General features: G+C 34.1%; 1 protein-coding gene and 1 long non-coding RNA gene across 18 annotated transcripts; both read right to left on the bottom strand.

The window, feature by feature from the left end:
• Nucleotides 1-4,295: 4,295 nt before the first annotated feature.
• On the bottom strand, nt 4,296-13,568 carry LOC107482791 (putative pentatricopeptide repeat-containing protein At1g16830). Of its 17 annotated transcripts, none has more exons than XM_052260251.1 (7): nt 13,130-13,568; nt 12,193-12,240; nt 11,430-11,933; nt 8,086-10,881; nt 5,623-5,794; nt 5,373-5,460; nt 4,296-4,905 (listed from the first exon to the last, which is right to left on the bottom strand). In XM_052260251.1, the coding sequence occupies exon 4, from the start codon at nt 10,334-10,336 to the stop codon at nt 8,174-8,176; it is 2,163 nt and encodes a 720-aa protein (XP_052116211.1). In that variant the 5' UTR covers nt 10,337-10,881; nt 11,430-11,933; nt 12,193-12,240; nt 13,130-13,568; the 3' UTR covers nt 4,296-4,905; nt 5,373-5,460; nt 5,623-5,794; nt 8,086-8,173. The 17 variants fall into 17 exon arrangements, with proteins under 17 accessions (XP_052116211.1, XP_052116217.1, XP_052116221.1 ...); XM_052260257.1 differs by having other exon boundaries at nt 11,430-11,872; XM_052260261.1 differs by lacking the exon at nt 12,193-12,240 and having other exon boundaries at nt 8,086-10,254; nt 10,340-10,881.
• A 725-nt stretch (nt 13,569-14,293) lies between these two features.
• LOC107482606 (uncharacterized) lies at nt 14,294-15,141 on the bottom strand. The gene is made up of 3 exons (XR_001590727.3): nt 15,079-15,141; nt 14,830-14,948; nt 14,294-14,681 (listed from the first exon to the last, which is right to left on the bottom strand). It is a non-coding gene; the product is annotated as an uncharacterized LOC107482606 (long non-coding RNA).
• Nucleotides 15,142-19,099: the final 3,958 nt, after the last annotated feature.

Raw genomic sequence — 19,099 nt, 5'->3', positions numbered from 1 at the left:
CACAGCAGAAAAGCAGAGAATGCTAATTATGCAGAAAAAATAGAATGTTGGAAGAAGAAACACAGTTGTTATTATTCACTATTGAACTAATCATAAGGCAAAAGAATGTATGTTTTACAAATGAGACTTAGAAAATAGAATGTACCCATTCTCATGCTCATGGCCTATCAATATATACACATATGAATACACTTGGATTTCAAGAAACTCCAAGAAACTCCAGACCAGTAACTAACTCTAATGCCCATAAATTAACTCTCACATTTAATTCACAACATCTCTAACTAACTCTAAAGAATTTACATCCTTACTCTTGACATCCCCCTCAAAATCATAATTGGTCTTGGCACAATTCTGAGTTTGCTTTTCCATTTCTCAAATGATACCGATGTCAAAGGTTTAGTTAGCATATCAGCCCTTTGTTCAGCTCCTGGGATATGTATCACATGTACCAAGTTTTTATGCACTCTATCTCGAACAAATTGAATGTCAAGCTGAAAATGCTTGGTTTTATCATGCAAAACAGGGTTGGCCGTGAGCAAAACACAATGCTCAAATTGTCACAGAAAATCGAAGGGGCACTGGCTAATTCCACATTCAACTCTGTCAACAACCCTTGAATCCAAATGATCTCCGCTTGGCAAGATGCTAGACTCCTAAACTCAGCCTTAGTTGATGACCTGCTGATTGTCAATTGTTTTCTGCACATCCAAGACACCAAATTAGGACCAAGAAAGATGCAAAAACCAGACACAGACCTCCTGTCCTCCAAATCAGAGGCCCAGTCTGCATCAGAAAACTCATAAATTCTGAAGTCTGTGCTTTTGTGGAATATCAACTATTGATCTTTAGTGCGCTGCAAGTATATAAGCAACCTTTTTACAGCCTTTTAGTGAGCAAGAAGAGCTCTATGCATAAATTGACTCACTTTACTCACTGCAAATGCCAAATCTGGCCTTGTCACAGTGGCATACTGCAGACTCCCTACCACTGATCTGTAAAGCTTCGGATCATCAAAATCTTCGAAACCTGTAGCAGTTAATTGTAGAAAAGATACCATAGGAGTTAGCATGGGACTAGCATCAGCCATACCAACTTTAGAGAGTAGATCACGTATATACTTGGTCTGAGACAAGTGCAAAGCTCTTGTATCAATTTTTAAAATTTCAACGCCTAAAAAGTAACTCAAATCTCCTAAATTCTTTAAAGAGAAGATGTTGTGAAGTTGCTGCATTAATCCAACTATTGTAGATTGATTATTACCTATAACAATCATATCATCAACATAACACAATATAAAAATAACATTATCTGTTTCGGTTCTAATAAAAAGAGAATTATCAGACTTAGCATTTTAAAACCCAAAAGTTGCTAAAGTGCTACTTAATTTAAGAAATTACTCTCTTGGAACTTGTTTAAGACCATAGAGAGACCTATCTATTAGTAATATATTAAAACAGAATACAAGATATTTTAGACTTCTACTTTTCTTTCTTCAACTACAAAAAATAATAACAATAATAATAATAATAAAATAAAAAGAAATAACAAAAATTATCATGAAACCTCCCATTAAAATTATGAAACGTTACAAGGAATAAAATTCAATGTAAATTAATGTAAAAATTTCACCTTAAGCTCCCATTAAATTTTTGAAACGTTACACCTAAAATTTAGTGTACAATTATCATATCCTACATTGATCTTAAGGTCACATTACAACAAAAAAAAAAAAAAATTCTTAAGATGCTACTACAATTATCAAATGTTACAAGAAACCAAAATTAAATGTACAAATTCTTTTAAGATTTCACAAAAGTGAGAATAATCAATCTACTTTAAATATAATTAAAAATAACATAATTATATATTATGTAATAAGAAATTACAACGGCTACTATAACGGTCACAAATAACAAAGAACAATATAAATATATACTATTTTATTTACACAAATTTATAAAATCTAATAAAAAACCATTATGTAAAAATTATAATTCAAATTCTCCATGCATGGTGCGGGTCAAAATCTAGTTTAATTAATTTACAAACAAGAGTTTAAGGTTGTATTTCAAATCCCTTTGTTTGTCTCATATAAATAGTTTGGTATAAATCCCCATTTAAAAAAGCATTATTAAAGTCATATTGTCTAATAGTCCATCCTCTAGTCAGTGCTACACTTATCATAATTCTAATAATTGTAGGTCTTATGATTGGACTAAAGACTTGACCAAAATCAAATCCTTCAGTTTGATCAAAGCCTTGTGCCACAAGTCTGGCCTTGTATTTTTGTATCTTTGGTAACCTTTTAACAGCATACATCCACTTTGAACCTATCACTTTTGCATTAGGTGGATCCTCAACCAAGGTCCATGTATTAGTTCTCATAAGAGCATGGTATTCCTCTTGCATAGCAGCATACCAATGTGGTATTTTAAGAGCCACAGCTGCATTTCTAGGAGGACTTTCAATGGACAAGTCTGAACTTCCAACAGGCAACAGTAGAGTGAAGTTTTGGCTTTAACTTTCCTGTTTTTGACCTTGTGGTCATGAGGTGTTGATTCTGAACCTCAATAGTAGCAGGTGATTCAAGATTCTGTTGAGCAATATCTTGTGAAGTAGTAGGAGGTGCAGAAAGAGGTAGCTGTTTTTCAATACCAGTGATTGGAATGATATCTGAACTCGTACTTTGAGAAGTAGAGGGTGGTGATTCTTTTATTAAATCACTAGGCACATCACTAGTTGTTGATGCTACAGATTTATTGTTAGTACCAATAGTTGGTCTATCTGAAATAATACTTGAACCAGAAGAATTATTTGAGGTGTGAATTGATGGTATGGTAGTAGAATTATGAGTGTTTCAAGTATTGCTATTTACACTTTATGATCAATAGCATATCCTAGAAATAAACATTTGTGGAACTTATAATTAAATTTGTTCTTGTTATAAGGAGTTATTAAGGGATAGTAGGTTGAACCAAAGGTTCTTAGAAGAGTATAATCAGGTTGTTTGGTAAACTAGAACCTTTGCCATTGTCTACAATAACCTGTTCAGGACCATTATAATCTGTTTCTGAAAGGAGGTTGTCAGCATTGGGTGTGATATGGTGTGAAGCACCAGTGTTTGGATACCATGTTGGATCAACAAGAGAAGTTGGAACAACCATGTAAGCAGATGGATTGTGGAAGGCAGGGTTTGGATGGGGGAATTGACGATGAACCAAAAACTTGTGAAGCAGATGAAGACGCCAAAGTCTTTGTTGAGGGAGGCCTAAAAGATTGATTCTGGGATTGAGAAGGGGGTGGAATCTGTTGATCAAACCTATGGAAACAATGCCAAGCTATGTGTCCAAATCTGTCACAGACCTGGCATTGAGGCCTTGGTGAGCTATAGTTGAATCTGCCATCTCGAGATATTCTTCCACCTCTGCCTCTGCAATTGTAGTTGGCACGACCAGAGGTGAAGGAATTGGAGAAAGAGCTTTGTGCAAGATGAGCCTGAGGGAGCAAAGTATCTGGGTTCCGAAACTGCTATAACATATCATCATGTGACATAATGATGGTTTCTACCTCACATAAAGAATAGAGTTCAGGTTTGGAATTGATCATAGTAAGAACATTATATTCAGAATTTAAACCAGCAAGAAGGGCATCAATATGTTCTTCTGATGTGAGTGGACTCCCAAGAGCAGCCAAAGAATCAGTAACTTCTTTAATCTTTGAAATGTATTGTGTTGCTGTTAATCTGTTATTGATATTCTTCAGGCTAGCTTTTTGAGTTGCTTGATCTTGTATTTGGTGCTTTTAGTAAAGTAATCCTCGATCCTATTCCAGATTTCATAAGCAAATTGGCTGCCAACCATCTTGTTGGAGAAAACTTCCTCCATTGAATCCAACAAGAAGGAAATGATGTTGTAATCTTCCTGGCGCCATTGCTTGTGCAAATTCTTTACCTGAAAGTCAATCTTGATCTGATGAAAATTGAGGAGGAATGGATTGTTGAAGATGGCTCTCTAAATCTTGTCCTCTAACTGCTGCCAATGCCTGCTGCTGCCATGTTCGATGGTTGTTTTCACCTAACTTGTTGCTAATGGCATTCTGAAAGGATTGTGGTGTAAAAGATGAACTATTCGGAAGAGGAATATTGGGTGTAGATTATGAAAATTCATTTGTGATGGAAGAAGCCATGGATCAATAACCTTTGGCTCATGATACCAAGAAAGGTTTTTGAGATAGATGAGAATGCTTTCACAGCAAAAAAGCAGAGAATGCTAATTATGCAAAAAAATAGAATGTTGGAAGAAGAAGCACAATTGTTATTATTCATGATTGAACTAATTAGAAGGCAAAAGAATGTATGTTTTACAAATGAGACTTAGAAAATGGAATGTACCCATCCTCACACTCATGGCCTATCAATATATACACATATGAATACACACTTGGATTTCAAAACAAGGGGGAAACAAGGGGGAAGATTTAAATGCAGAGACAGGTAACATGGCATTTTTGCTCTCTTAGAGAAATGCTCTACGCTTTTGCATGACTAAAATATACATAACATTCGAACGACTCCAGAAGCCTCCAAGGAAATCAAGTAGAAAGATAATATTTAAGACATTACTTTCTCCTTCAAAAACAAATGCACCAACATAGCAACCTCTTTTACTAGCAATAACCGACAGACCATGCAGCCAAAATAGGGTAATATCTATACCAAATAGAGACATGGCCCTTCACGCTGTATCATGGAGTGTTCTAATACCAGTTCTGAGAAAACTTTGCATCAAAAGAGAGGTCAACCTTAAGAATGTTCTTGCCATTGATGTGTTTGGATATGCACTCAACAACTATGGCCCTTGCAGCCTCAGCTGAATTGGTTGGTCCTGAATTGTCATATCTTCACTGAAAATTTTCACGAAAGTTGTAATAAATGTTCAAAAGCGTCAAAATTTGAAATGACATTATTAGTGTAAAGATAAAAAAGTTACTCCTTCCATTTCAAAACAAGTGACAATTTTGGAATAGTGGCATATTTTGAAATATCGATGTATCACTTTGTCTGAATTGACCGTTATTTTGAACCAGAAGAAATAAAATAGAAATATAAATTATGTGACTAATGTCTTAAAAATTGCCTATGATTTATGAAAGCGCCTCAAATTTGGGAAATCAAATCCATTGTGTTATGAAACTATTAACTGAAGTAACAAACTAAATTTAAGTGCTGCGAGAAAAATGATACCCTTTTATCAAATAATAATAATAATAATAATAATAATAATAATAATAATAATAATATCCAATAAGTTCGATGAACAAATAGGAGGACTAGCATGCATTACTTAAATTGTAGAAGTCATAAAATTTACCTATAGAAATAAGTTCCATCCAAGCTCCTTCAACTCTCTATTATTCAAAGCTTCCAACATGGCGTTCGGTATCATCTGCTACATTACCCTGTTGCATCATACTTATCAGAAACCATGGCACTTGAGTATGAATTATTAAAAATTCATTATTTTAGATTTACTATAATATGAATGCCAAAACTGATAGTATAGTGATAGACACAGAGAAGGCAACACGTGAAGAATTAGTTTACTTGAAAGAATTAAGAACCTGCACCGGGGTATTAATAGCAGCTAGCTCAATGTGAGCTTTCGGATAGGTGTTTTGGCTTTATCATCAATGCAAACCACCACGCTCACCTCAGGAAACTGTTAACACAATGAAATTGACGAGCTGCTTTTTTGACGCTCCTCTTGCCATTGCAAAACTTCTATCATTGTACCTAAGATCAACTATTTACTTAGCTTACTTTCACAAGAACATGAAAGGAGGAAAAAGAAAAGAGGTGACAACATAAGATGGGATTAAATAATTCAGAAAGCATCACTACCATCACAATCAACACTTAATCCAATTCCCATTCAGAACTCCTCATAACTCATAAATAGACTTTTTAATTATATTTTAGAAATTGAAAAAAGAAGGTGCTCTGAAAGCATCAGACCAGTAGAATCGATTTTCTCACGGCTGCTGATGGTATGTTTCTTACTCAGCATTCCCCCTTTCTCCTTTTCCATTTTCTATGTTTCCCTTTTCACGGGATAGGTGCTCATTTTAAGGTTCTTGCAACTCTGAGCTTCTAAATACTAAGTTAATATTGTAAAGGGATAATACTTTGGAAGGGTTTACACTACTAACACAACCTTGAAGGTGATTTTTCTGACTATCTTTGCAGCACTATGTGTGCAAATATCTTATTTTCATAGCCATTTGATCCCTATTTCCATTCAGAATCCACTCACCCACGCATAGCCATGGCTACCTTGCTACTGGACATTGACATGGACACACGGGGCACAAAACAGACAATGACACAGCAAATTCCAAAAATTATAGGACACCAACACGACAAATACACAAATACATAAGATTTACAATATCTCCAGATTTTCATAGATGTCAAACAATTAATTTCCATAAATTTTTGAGATCCCTCTAGAAAGGAGTATTATTGACCTATGCCACATACATTACCTGTTTCTAAGTTCCCTCTAGGACACCTGGGGAATCATTTCTATTAGCATTTCATAGAACATATAACATGAGACACTTGTATAATAAATAAATGAATAACAAGAAAAACATTGACCATGCCAGATTGGAGTAAAGTATCATTTTTGTCCCTAACGTTTGGGATAAGTCCCAAAGTTGTCCCTAACGTTTCAATCGTCCTATTTAAGTCCCTAACGTTTCAAAATTGACTCAATATTGTCCTACCGTTATAGATCCGTTAACAAAATTGACGGCGGGACAAAATTGAGACGATTTTGAAACGTTAGGGACTTAAATAGGACGAAAACGTTAGGGACAAAAACAATACATAAAAATAAATTTTAATTTAATTTAATTTTTTACTGTACATATAGTATTCAATTATTCTTTAATTACATCTAAATAAATTACACTTAATCACATTACTTTTATTTTAAATAAATTTATTTTTTTATAATTTTAAAGAATTTTGATACATTAGAGAGAAAGGTATAATTATTATTGTATATATATTATTTTTTTCTTTTATACAAATGTATATACTAATTATTCTACAAACATTTCATGATAACTAAAAATCTTTAAGAGTAAAATTATTAAAAAAATTAATTTATTTAAAATAAAAGTAATATGATTAAGTGTAATTTACTTAGATGTGATTAAAAAATAATTGAATACTATGTATAGTAAAAAATTGATATTATTAAAGGATAAAATTAAAATTTATTTCTATGTATCATTTTTGTCCCCGACGTTTTCGTCCTATTTAAGTCCCTAACGTTTCAAAATCGTCTCAATTTTGTCCCGCCGTCAATTCTGTTAACGAATCTCTAACGGCAGGACAACAATGAGTCAGTTGTGAAACGTTAGGGACTTAAATAGGACGATTAAAACGTTAGGGACAACTTTGGGATTTACCCCAAACGTTGGGGACAAAAACAATACTTTACTCTGCCAGATTGTATTCAGGTTGTTTCCTTTCATGTTTTCGACATGCTCATTCGCATATGTTTTCCACATGTTTTCAACAAAAAATAATTTGAACATGGACATGTAAGGATGCGTGGGTATTCACCGTATTTTGGTATCATGTCAACAGATACACCATCACCTTGATATAGCTGTGCTTCATAGCAATAGGCAATAGTATAATACTAAAGAACTATCAAACATGTTAATCTCAACTGAAAGAAAATGTTTTGGAATTCAAGAAAATACAAGCAGCCTGTATATATAAATTGAAGCTTTATGAGCAGTCACTGGCATATTTGAAGCAATAGCCATTAGTTTTGTATGCTGCAATGTCATTGTATGATGTGGGAAGTTCACCATAACCTAAAGTAATCATAAATTTGACCAATAATAAATTACTGCAAACGTTCCAATAAATTACTAAATAGAAAAATTAGCTCTTCTATTTCATTCCTACATTCACAACAGCCAACATAGATAACAGCATCATAGTTAAAATACTGCCAATAAAGGAGGTAGGATAAATAATAAATCTAAATTAATACTTACATACTGTTATCAATGTGCTGATATATTCAGGATAAGTAAATTGAATGGCCCTTCAAGAAGAAATTGGATGCATGTTAAGCATAAGAGCTCAACAAACTGCAGCAATGTCTGATAGGTCTTCAGAACTGGATGAATATGAAAGTAAGTTCTGTTCCGATTCAGATTTGGTATAAACTTTTTCTTTTGCTTCTTCACCTTCAGTTTGTGCATTTAAGATTGATGAGTGCAACACCTTTGCAGATAATAATCCTAAACCTCTCATCTTAGACAACAAGTTCAAAGTAGAAAAGTATGTCTCTGATCCACATGGAAGTTTAGATATGTTTAATAAATTCCTGTCACTCAATTCTACCCTAAAATCAATCATCTCTTGTAGCATTACTTTAATCATTTGAAGATTTTTTTCTCTGCAAAATACATAAATCATCAGATTAAATGTATGACCATCAGGTCTAAGACCATTCACCTTCATCTGGTCATACATTGCACGGGCCTCTTGAATTCTTCCACATCTAAGTAGTGCATATATGCCAACTCCGAATGCTACACCGTCAAGTGGATATTTTTTCAATACTGCAAATCTAAAAACATCAGCAGCCATGTTATATTTCCGAACCTTGACAAGCCCTCCTATTATCACAGTATGGATGTGAGCATCAACATCAGGGTAACTCATGGAAAGACCACGGTAAACATTAACTGCTTCTTCAATTCTTCTCGAAGCACAAAGTCCAGTCAGTAATCCAGCAAAAGTATAGTTATCTGGTGTAAAACCTTTATCAACCATATTATTATAGAGTTCAACTGCATGAGAGGGAAGTCCAGCCTTAACAAAAGAGCATAAAAGTGCATTACATAGCACTAAATCAGTATCTACATATCCACAGACTAGTTTGGGTAATAGATTAAACTTGGGTAATAGATAAAACTTTCCCGAAAGACAAATTGTAGACAACAATGAAGTAAAGGTATAAGAATCAGGTTTTAGATTTTGTTTTGACAAACCGGCAAAAACTTCAACTGCATCCTGATACCTTCCAACCTTTGAAAGGCAATCAATTAATACATTACAAAGAATTAAATCCGGATTTTGGTCAGTAGATAACATGATCTTTAACAAATCTAAGGCTTCAGTGACCATGCCAGATTGCATAAATGCCTTGAACAAGATTGTATATGTCACAACATTAGGGGAACAACCACTTCCAGCCATTTTCAAGTGCAGATTGCGAGCAACATCAAGTCTCCCCACTTTACAGTATGTATGGATGAGAATCGTCCAAATGTTAACAGACAATTCAAACCCTAAAGAAATCATGAGACCCAGCACTTGATACACCTGAAGTAATCCATTCATCCTAGAGAAACAATTGAGAAGCATCTCAAACATGGGAATGCTGGGATAATAGCCCATCCTCAACAGGAGTCGAAACACATAACCGGTGTGAGTAATATCATTTAACTTAGATAGATGACAAAGTGCATAGTTAAAGGTGAAGAAGTTTGGGGCTTCCGTGTGGTGGAAAACCCTCAATGCGAGATTGGGTTGGCCAATTTTAAATAGAACATCCATGAGGATATTACGAGCAAATGTATTAGGTTCGAAGCCCGAAACTTGCATCAGGTGATAAGCCTCAAGCACCATGGGATGCATTTCGGCATGCCATAAAATCCTTAATAAGAGGATGTAAGTTGCACGCTTTATGACACATCCTATAGTCTCCAACTGAAAAAGAATAACTTGGAGGGTTTTGTAATGGTTGGTGAGACGTTGAAGCACTGGGACCATGTAATCAAGGGCACGGATATCATGAGAGTAATTATAATTAAAATCATTATAGTAATTCTGGCGCCGGGCAGTCCAGATAAAAAAGGAAAGGGTAATCAAGTCAGAGGGGCACCTGGCCACTGTGGAATGCACAACATCAATCCTACTCATAACCAATTCCATTTTGGTTTTTGTTTTAGTTTTGTGTTCATTGATGATGTTACTACTACTGCTGGTGTTGTTGCCACCACCCCACTGCAAACAATGACAGGATGATGCGTAGCAGCGAGACAAGAAGACACGAGCTAGCAGTCTTGTCACTCTCATGACCTGGTGGTGTGGCTTGCTGTTGTGAACAAACAAAGCCCACCTCATGTGTTTCCAAGCACACATAAGCAAACCTACAAAATACAAAACATATATCATGTCATTCAACATCGTGAATTCACAGGGGGCATAAAAAAAATTCTGGACAGAAGACATTACATAGCAACAGCGAGAGCAAGCTCAAAGGTTGCAGCCTTGCGGGAGATACATGTACATATCAACAGCAACGAAGGAGAGAGAAGACTTAGCAGCAGCTGCAGTGAAGAGATGGGTGTAACACTGGGAAACAAATGGCCGCCATTCAGATATTTTTTTTGTGAAGATGAACATTCCTCTAGAAAAGCCTAAGTCACATCCATAAACCTAAACAGGGTGCTGAGGAGCAAAACAACTGCAACAACCAGCAGCAACAGGACGAAAAGATACAACCAAAACAAGAATACAAAACATAGATCAATCAACACAAAACAAAGTAACTAGTAATCACCCATAACACAAAAAAATCCACAAGCTACAGGCACAGAACAAAAGCTTCAATGATCAATTATCCTGTTTTCCCTGCCTCCTTTCCAAGGCTCCTTATAAAACGAAATCAGCCTTCACATCTCCTCCACATTCACAGATTCTTTGTTGAATATTTTCGTGTTTCTAGTTTTCCATACATTCGCTCTCTTTTTTTTGCACCTTTTAGCATCGTTGTTCTAAACATGCAAAGAAAAACAAAATGACCAAAGAACAGAACATAAAAGAATCTTCCTGAATGAAAAACAAGACAAATATAACAAAAAAAAAAACTTAAAACTGCTAGAACCTTCCTATTTTCTCTCTCTTAAAAACAAACTCTTATTTATTACCACTGACCTCCAAATCAAACTATTGCAAAGTGATTAATCTCCTTAGGAAATTAAACAGTACTACACAACACCAGAAGAAAGACCCTTTTAATGAATCTTCATCATTTGATTATCACGCTAGGAGACAAATTTTGAGTGTTATTGAAAATGTTTTCTGCTCTATTATCTCTCTCAGTTTCTCCAACTTTAGTATACTAGCCTCAAGAAAGGGAAAAGAACAAAGAGAACAATAAATTAAATCAGTTAGTTTTACATACAAATACAATTCATCTAAACCTATTACAAATTAAATCAACCAATTTTACATACAAATACAATTAGCGTCAATAAATTAAAACAGCAAAAATCCAGTATAAAAAATTAATAAGAATAACTTAGGGAAAAAAAAGACTCACCTACCCTACAATGCAGAAGCAGAAAGTCAGAAACAGAGTCAGGTGCGGTTTTCCAACTTGGGGTCGTTTTGCAGTGTTGCACAGTTGCAGAGCAGGCCACCGTCGAGAGAGCGCAAAACTTCAACACGAGCAGGGCAGAGCCTGCAGAGGAGCCAACGCGATGACGACGGAGGAAGCAGAGGCAGAGACAGGCGAGGCACGATGGAGCCAAGGCGGCCGGGACATCACAGACGGAGAAGGCAGAGGCGAGCAGACACTGGCGGCGGGGGATGAGGCAGAGGAGCCGGCAAGGGGAGTGACGAGTGACGTACTCTTCGTTGGCTGCCGGTGTTTAGCGATGAACATGCGGAACTGCGGTGAGTGAGGTTGAGAGGTGAGAGTCAGTGAATCTGTGAGTCTTGGGAGATAGTGAGCTGAGACTTGAGGTCGTGGATGGCAAGGTTCTGAAAACCGGACCAGTTATCGAACTGTTCTAATTACTGGTTCACTGGTTTATTGGTTCAACTGTGATTCAACGGGAAAAATTGTTTTATAATAAACACCTGATTCTATAAAAATTCAATGAATAAAGCAACTGGTTCTAAACACTGTTCTACTGCATTTTTTACTTCAAAAGGGGATCATAAACAACTAGTTCTATGAATAAATAAACTACAATGATGATATGTAATGCCAAAAATAGGAAAATGATGAAATAATAAAGGGTTTCTCTCTTCAATTCTATGTTCAAGCTTGTAGCAAACCAGAATCAACAGAGTAATACTGTTGAAATAATCTTCCTTCTTAATTCTTATATACCTCAAAGAATTTCCTACAAAATGAAAATTGAACACAATACACGGCTTTAAAACAAAAACAAAACAACACTCAGAAATCAATCACCTCTTCCAAACATAGCCTTAAAACAAAACAGAACAACATTCAGAGTATGAGCATTGACCACAAAAAATTGATTTATGAAACAAAACAAAAACAGAAGAACAACATCCAGAGTTTGAGCATTGATAACAAAAAATTGATTTCTGAAACAAAACAAACAATGAACAAAACAATGAAAACAGTAATTTTTTTCCTTCAGAAGAAGAAAACAATGAAAACATGAAGCGTATAATAAATCAATGATCACCAATATCCAGCAAGAATCTCAAAGACAACAATAAATACACAACAACAATTTAGCAAATAAACAAGAACAAGACCTAAATAGAAAATCCAACAAATTAAATCGCAGAAACCTAGCAATTTAGCAAATCAAAACAACAGCAGCCCAAAATTTACCAGAACACTAATGCAAGCGGAATCATCATGCTAATATGTTTTCTACAAAGATGCTATTTGTGCAGCTAAAATTTCCTAATTACTAAGATCGAATTATTCTAATTTTTCACATGCAATCAACTTACTAAGTTTCTAAAAGCTAGAAATGATAAAAACCAACCCGAAATATGGTTAAAGCATTTCATCAAACACGTTGAGTGCGGTAAACTTAAAACGAAATAAGAGATTTCAAAGCTTAATATCAATGTCATAGAGAAGAGAACATAACTATTGTATACTTTAATTCAGTCTATGGAAAAAATCCAAACCACTACCAAATCAAATAATTACTTATTGTAATAGAAATAAGAAGTTGCAGAGTTTGAAGCAGAGTATTGGTGTTGTGTGAGTGTATTGACTGGGGGCGGGTTTAGGGAACTCACGGCGGCGATGAAAGAGAGCAGTTCCACGGCTAGGTGGAGCGCGCGGGTTGGTCGCAGAGTTTGAAGCAGACCAACGTGGCTTCCAGACGAACGCGAATGCGAACCCGAACGGTGAACGGCGAGTGAACGCGAACGGTGAACGCCGAGCAAACTTGAACAGCGAAGAACGCGAACGAAGACGACGGCTGAACGAAGACGCGAACGTGAACGGCAAACAAACGGCGGCGGAAGCGCGGCTGAACAGACAAAGACGACGGACGCCGAGCTCGAGGAAGCAACTGCGATCGGTGAAAGCGAACAGGGGTTGAAGACTTGGAGCACGAGGGAAGCTAGATAGACGGACGGACGTCTGCTGTGGTGTAGGCTTCCAGTGCTAGGGTTTTTTTGGCCGAGTTTTGTGAATGAAAGAAAGGGAGGGAGAAAGGGAGAAAGAAACCAAGGGGCCTCAGAACCAAGAGTGAAAGTAAACCAAACCAAACCAAACCAAATTGATTAAAATCGGATTGGTTCGATTCTAGTAAATGGGTACTGATGAAACAAAAATTCATTAAAAAAACAAAATTTTTATCTTAAAAATTCTATAAGTATAATAAATATATAAAATTAATAGAAATAATTCAAATATGTTAAACACCAAACACATTAAAAACTAAACACATTAAAATTTAATTACTTTGTTGGTTCTTATAGTTTTACGAAATTTTTAATTAGGTCCCTATACTTTTTTTCCTTTTAATTGGGTCCCTATACGTTAATTTTTTTTTCAATTTAGTCCCTATTAACGTTAAACGTCAAAAAAATATTAGTGAATTGTGAAATTACTTGTATACCCTTAGGGACCTAATTGAAAAGAAAAAAAGTATAGGACCTAATTGAAAATTTAGTAAAACTATAAATATTCAATGAAAGATATTCCTATAATCCATATTCACACTACAAGAAATTACCGGAATAGCGACCAATTTAATGATTGATTTTTCTTGAAAATCGGTCGCTAAACCCTTTAGCCGCTAATTTCTGAACTAAAAATCTAAATCGGTCACTAACTTGGTCATTGTTCCTAATTTTATAATTATAGATTTTTACTAATTCCAGATTAACTACTATTAAAACTAAATTTTCATAAATAATTATATTTCTACAAAATATAAAAGAAATTGAGCATAGATTAATTTTTCAAATAAATACCACAACATTTACAATGTCTACATAGAAATATAGAATTTAACATATTGAAAATTCCTAAATACATTAAATTTATGATCCACAATCTAGACTAAAACATGGTAAAAATAATTCATGAACATAACTAGACTCTATTCAATATCTACTTAGAGCAAATTGTATCTATCTCAACTTGTAAAATCTGGTATAACATTCCAACTAGAAAATTGACTTAAAGATTCTTCACCATAGCAAGGTGCTTCATGTATGCTTTTGTACAAAGCTGAATCAAACTTTTAGGCCCTCATAAAGATAGAAGCTCGACTTATATTCCATACTTATGTTCCAAAAGGACATTCTCTTCCTAAGTCTCCAGCAAAGAGAACACCTGCAACCAACATATCACTCTCAATTAAAACATAATAGAACAAATATTGCAGTATGTGAAAAAGCTCAAATCTCATGTACTCTTCAAGTTGTTTTCCCAAAGAATCACATAATCAGCAAAAATTAATGTCTTAATCAATAAATGTTACTTGTCCTTCATCGACGAAATCACAACGGAGGAGCTACACCTGAAAATCACTGACATTTCTACTTCCATTCTTTTTTCCATATTTTGAAACTTATCAATCTCCAAATTTTAGACCAAATGCTGAAATCACAATGAGCCAACTTTAATATCAAATGCTGAAATCACAATGAGCCAAACATATTATCAGATAAGCCACAACTACAAAATATTATCCTTGTAAGCCGAAGCTGAAACTTTGTCAAACATATACCTTGCTACAGTAGCCAGCCAACAAGGTGCTATGAGAACGATTAGGCTCCAAGAAGGAGAATAATAAGTTCATAGCTGAATGTACAAGAATATGAAAGGAAAATCAACACAGTAATAAATTTCTGCATGAATTTAAACTCAAATAGAAGTTTTATTTATGTAATGAAATAGAAACCTCTTCTTCCTCCGCCAAGGTCTTTAAAATGACGTCAATTTCACATGTAAAAATTTCGCATGAAATGAATAGAAACCTAATGACAAGAAAGATGATCAGATGTAAACAAGAAGGCTTAAGCAGTGATTATAGCCATCAAATAGAGGACCAGCAACTTTTAGAATTTATAGCCATCAAATAGTCATCAATGAGGCTTTTAATGGTGTGAGATTAGTGTGAGATTTCATCCAATGGCTCACTCTGTTACATGCTGGCCCTCTAGACTTTTCCTTTTAAATATTTTTGGTGTTTGCTATGGTACGATGATAAATTCATACGTATCGATACGTTTAAAATATAGACAAATAACAATAAGACGTGTAGAATTTATTTTTCACGTCAGTATTTAAATTTTTTTTAAATATATAATATATCACCACTTTTACTAAATCACCCTTTTAATTAAATAAAAATAAAAAACATTTATTTATTTAATTTTATTAAAAAACTTAAACATCCTTCTTTTATTTGATTAAACAAAAATACCTTTTTAAATTAATTAAATTTTATAATTCAATTAATCTTAATTTTATAATTTCAAATAATTGAAACAACAAAACAAAAACACATGAAAAAAACAAAAAATTAAAATTGTTCTTCGTCTGGATTCGAAAACCTTCTCGTTCACGCCTACAAAAGTTTCTGTCTTCTTCGGCTTCTTCTCTCCTCTTCCTATCCCCTCTCTCTCTCCTACTCGTCTCTCTCTGCTCCTCGCTCTCTCAGCACTCCTTCGAAGGCCTCCCTTACGCTTCTTGAGTCAGAGCAGTCGATTCGAATCGCGAACACATGCGCCTTCTCTTCCCGTGCTATCTCCCCCCAAAATCTCGACAGCCTCCCTGCATCAACCACTTAATTCAATTATGTGATATAGTTATGATTTTGTGTGTTGCTGATGATGAGTGCTACCTAAGTCGCGAGCAAGGATGGCCACCGTGTAGCCTTCCTGAGCGAATTTGCGGGCGATGGATAGCCCCAGATTGGGGCCCACCCCGACGATAGCAGCAATGCCTCGTGACGAAGCAGAGTTGCTTGCCATGCTTCGCATATTTGACAAATGAAGGAGAGGAATTAAGTATTCACTGGTGGATTGATTAATTAATATTTAGAATTTTTGACTGAGAAACAAGGAATGAATAGTAGCAGTGGTGGTGGTGGCTGGATTATTGAGTGAAAGGAGAGGGAGACTTAATAGTACTAATATAAGAGGAGTGGGAAAGTGAGAGGGTAGATTAAAGAAATTATTGGATTGGTGGAGAAAGGGAGATGTGTCCTCCGCCCAGTCTGAATCATTGCCTCCCTCACAACAGGCACTTTCTTCCTCACCTCTCCATCCTCAACACAAATAATCAAATATAAATGATTTCTCTATTAGGAAATATTATTTTGGAGAAGACGCCATCGTTTTTCGACTGCTCTGACTCGAGAAGCCTAAGGGAGGCCTTCGAAGGAGTGCTGAGAGACCGAGTAGCAGAGAGAGGCTAGGAGGAGGAAAGAAGAAGATGAAGAAGAGGGAAACTTACATAGGCGTGAACAAGAAGGTTTTCGAATCCAGAGGAATAATTTTGATTTTTTATTTTTTTAATATGTTTAATATAGATGAAAAATAATTTTAGTTTTTTGTTTTTTAATGTGTTTTTGTTTTATTGTTTCAATTATTTAAACTATAAAATTAAGATTAATTGAATTTTAAAATTTGATTAATTTAAAAGGATATTTTTGTCTAATCAAATAAAGAAAAAATGTTTAAGTCTTTTTATAAAATTAAATAAATGTTTTTTATTTTTATTTAATTAAAAAGGTGTTTTAGTAAAAGTGGTGATATATTATATATTTAAAAAAATTAAATGCTGACATGAAAAATAAATTTCACATGTCTTATTGTTATTTGTCTATATTTTAAACGTATCGATACGTATGAATTTATCATCGTACCGTATTTGTTTAATTAATACATGGTTGGGTTCATGGGTTGGTTCGAGTTCCGCATTCTCAAAACCGTTATCCGAACCAATTACTAGAGAAAGTCATCGGTTTGGTTCAGGTTAGACTCGATTACCCGTTAGTTCCAAAACTAATTTAATTAGTTCGGTTCAGATTCGTACTGGTAATTGGATACGTATTACCGGTGCTCACCCTAGCCAAAATTGCCAAAAACAACGCCGTTTCTTTTAAACTGGTCAGTTTCTTGTCCGGTTCAGCCGGCCAGAACCGACCAATTCAACGGTTTTTCACCAGATTTTAGAGAAATGATTTCAAAGAACAAACCGAATTGTAATTACTGCAAGTTCACTGTTAGACCGGTCGAACTGGCCAATCTGATCCGGTTTTTATAACATTAGTGAGGAGAGAGCGAATCTCTGGGGTTTTTTTTCTTTAATTACCCAATTCAGTGTTTTCAAAATCGGATACTTATTTGCCAATCTTAATAGTTGAAATGGTTTAATCTCCCTGTATTCACCGAAGAAGTGGTAGGTTTGAATCTTTCTATTTTCAGTAACAAAAATAAATGAATAATTGGATACTTATTCTTTTAAATTTTAAAATACATAATACAGAATTTTATTTTATTTTTATTAGATAATAATATAATATAATATTTCAATTTTAATAATATTTTATTATTCTAACTAATAAAAATATTCGACTAGTTACGTGTACACTAAAATCAACTATTAAAGTTAGCTATTAGTATAAAATATTAAAATACACGTTAGAATATAAATACACATTAAAAATCAATTAAACTACTCATATATTTATACACAAATATATCAGTAACTGATTTTAATAGTTAATTTTAATATACGAATAGTATTTTTAAAAAACATTATAATATTATTAGAAATGCCTAAAAAATATCATAATTGTAAAGCAAAAACATAAATATACTCCTTGAATGTGAAAAATCTAACCGAAACAAATTAATAGTTATTATTAGTAGATTGTAATATATGTTATTAGTTGATTGGAATATCAAATTTATAGAATTTAATTATTTAGAGCCCGTTTGGAAAACAGTAGAAGCTATTTTTTTTTTACTTTTGAATTATGAAAAGTCACAATATGCGTGTTTGGCATAATTAAAAAAAAGCTTTTAACTTTTCGAAATGTTAATTCACAGCTTTTTGAACAAGTAGAAATATATGACTTCTCGTTTTTGATAAGTCATTCTATCACTTCTCTAAAAAATTGACTTCAAAACAAAACAAAAAATCTACTTTCATTCTTGGCTCTATGAAAATGTTTTCTATTTATGTCGGGAATACTGGTTCTCCGTCACCATTTTCACGCAAGGTTCTATTTGTTAGATGCACTGGCCTTCACCATCATTTTCACGTAATGATTCATCTGCGTAACCCTCTCCCACCATTTTAAAACAATATTCTATCTGAATCACCTACTACATATATTCCTTTCCTTTCCGTTATTTTTTATCATTTTACCACTCTATTTTTATTATTAAATTTGTATTTAACATTGTGTGCAGTATGAAATCTCAGTTTTAATTTTATTTTTTTTACATGTAATTTTATTTTTATATAGTTTGCTATTATTTTTAGGATGATGCTCCCATAAAGATGCGTAAAACGTCTTTTTGTAATGACACTTATGTGCCGCATTATTATTGAACGTATTAATGAATAAGTTATTTTTGAATTTCTTAACAAACTAAAATAAAATCGATTTTTTTATGACAATAACAATAAACCAAATTATTATTAGATCGGGTCAAACTGACCAATTTATATAACCCATTGGATCATAGTTTTTTTTTAATCAAAAATCAGAAATATATTTGTCTTTTTAT

The sequence above is a fragment of the Arachis duranensis genome, chromosome 4 (assembly GCF_000817695.3).
Source record: "Arachis duranensis cultivar V14167 chromosome 4, aradu.V14167.gnm2.J7QH, whole genome shotgun sequence".
NCBI lineage: Eukaryota > Viridiplantae > Streptophyta > Magnoliopsida > Fabales > Fabaceae > Arachis > Arachis duranensis.
This window is presented reverse-complemented; position numbering and strand designations above follow the sequence as displayed.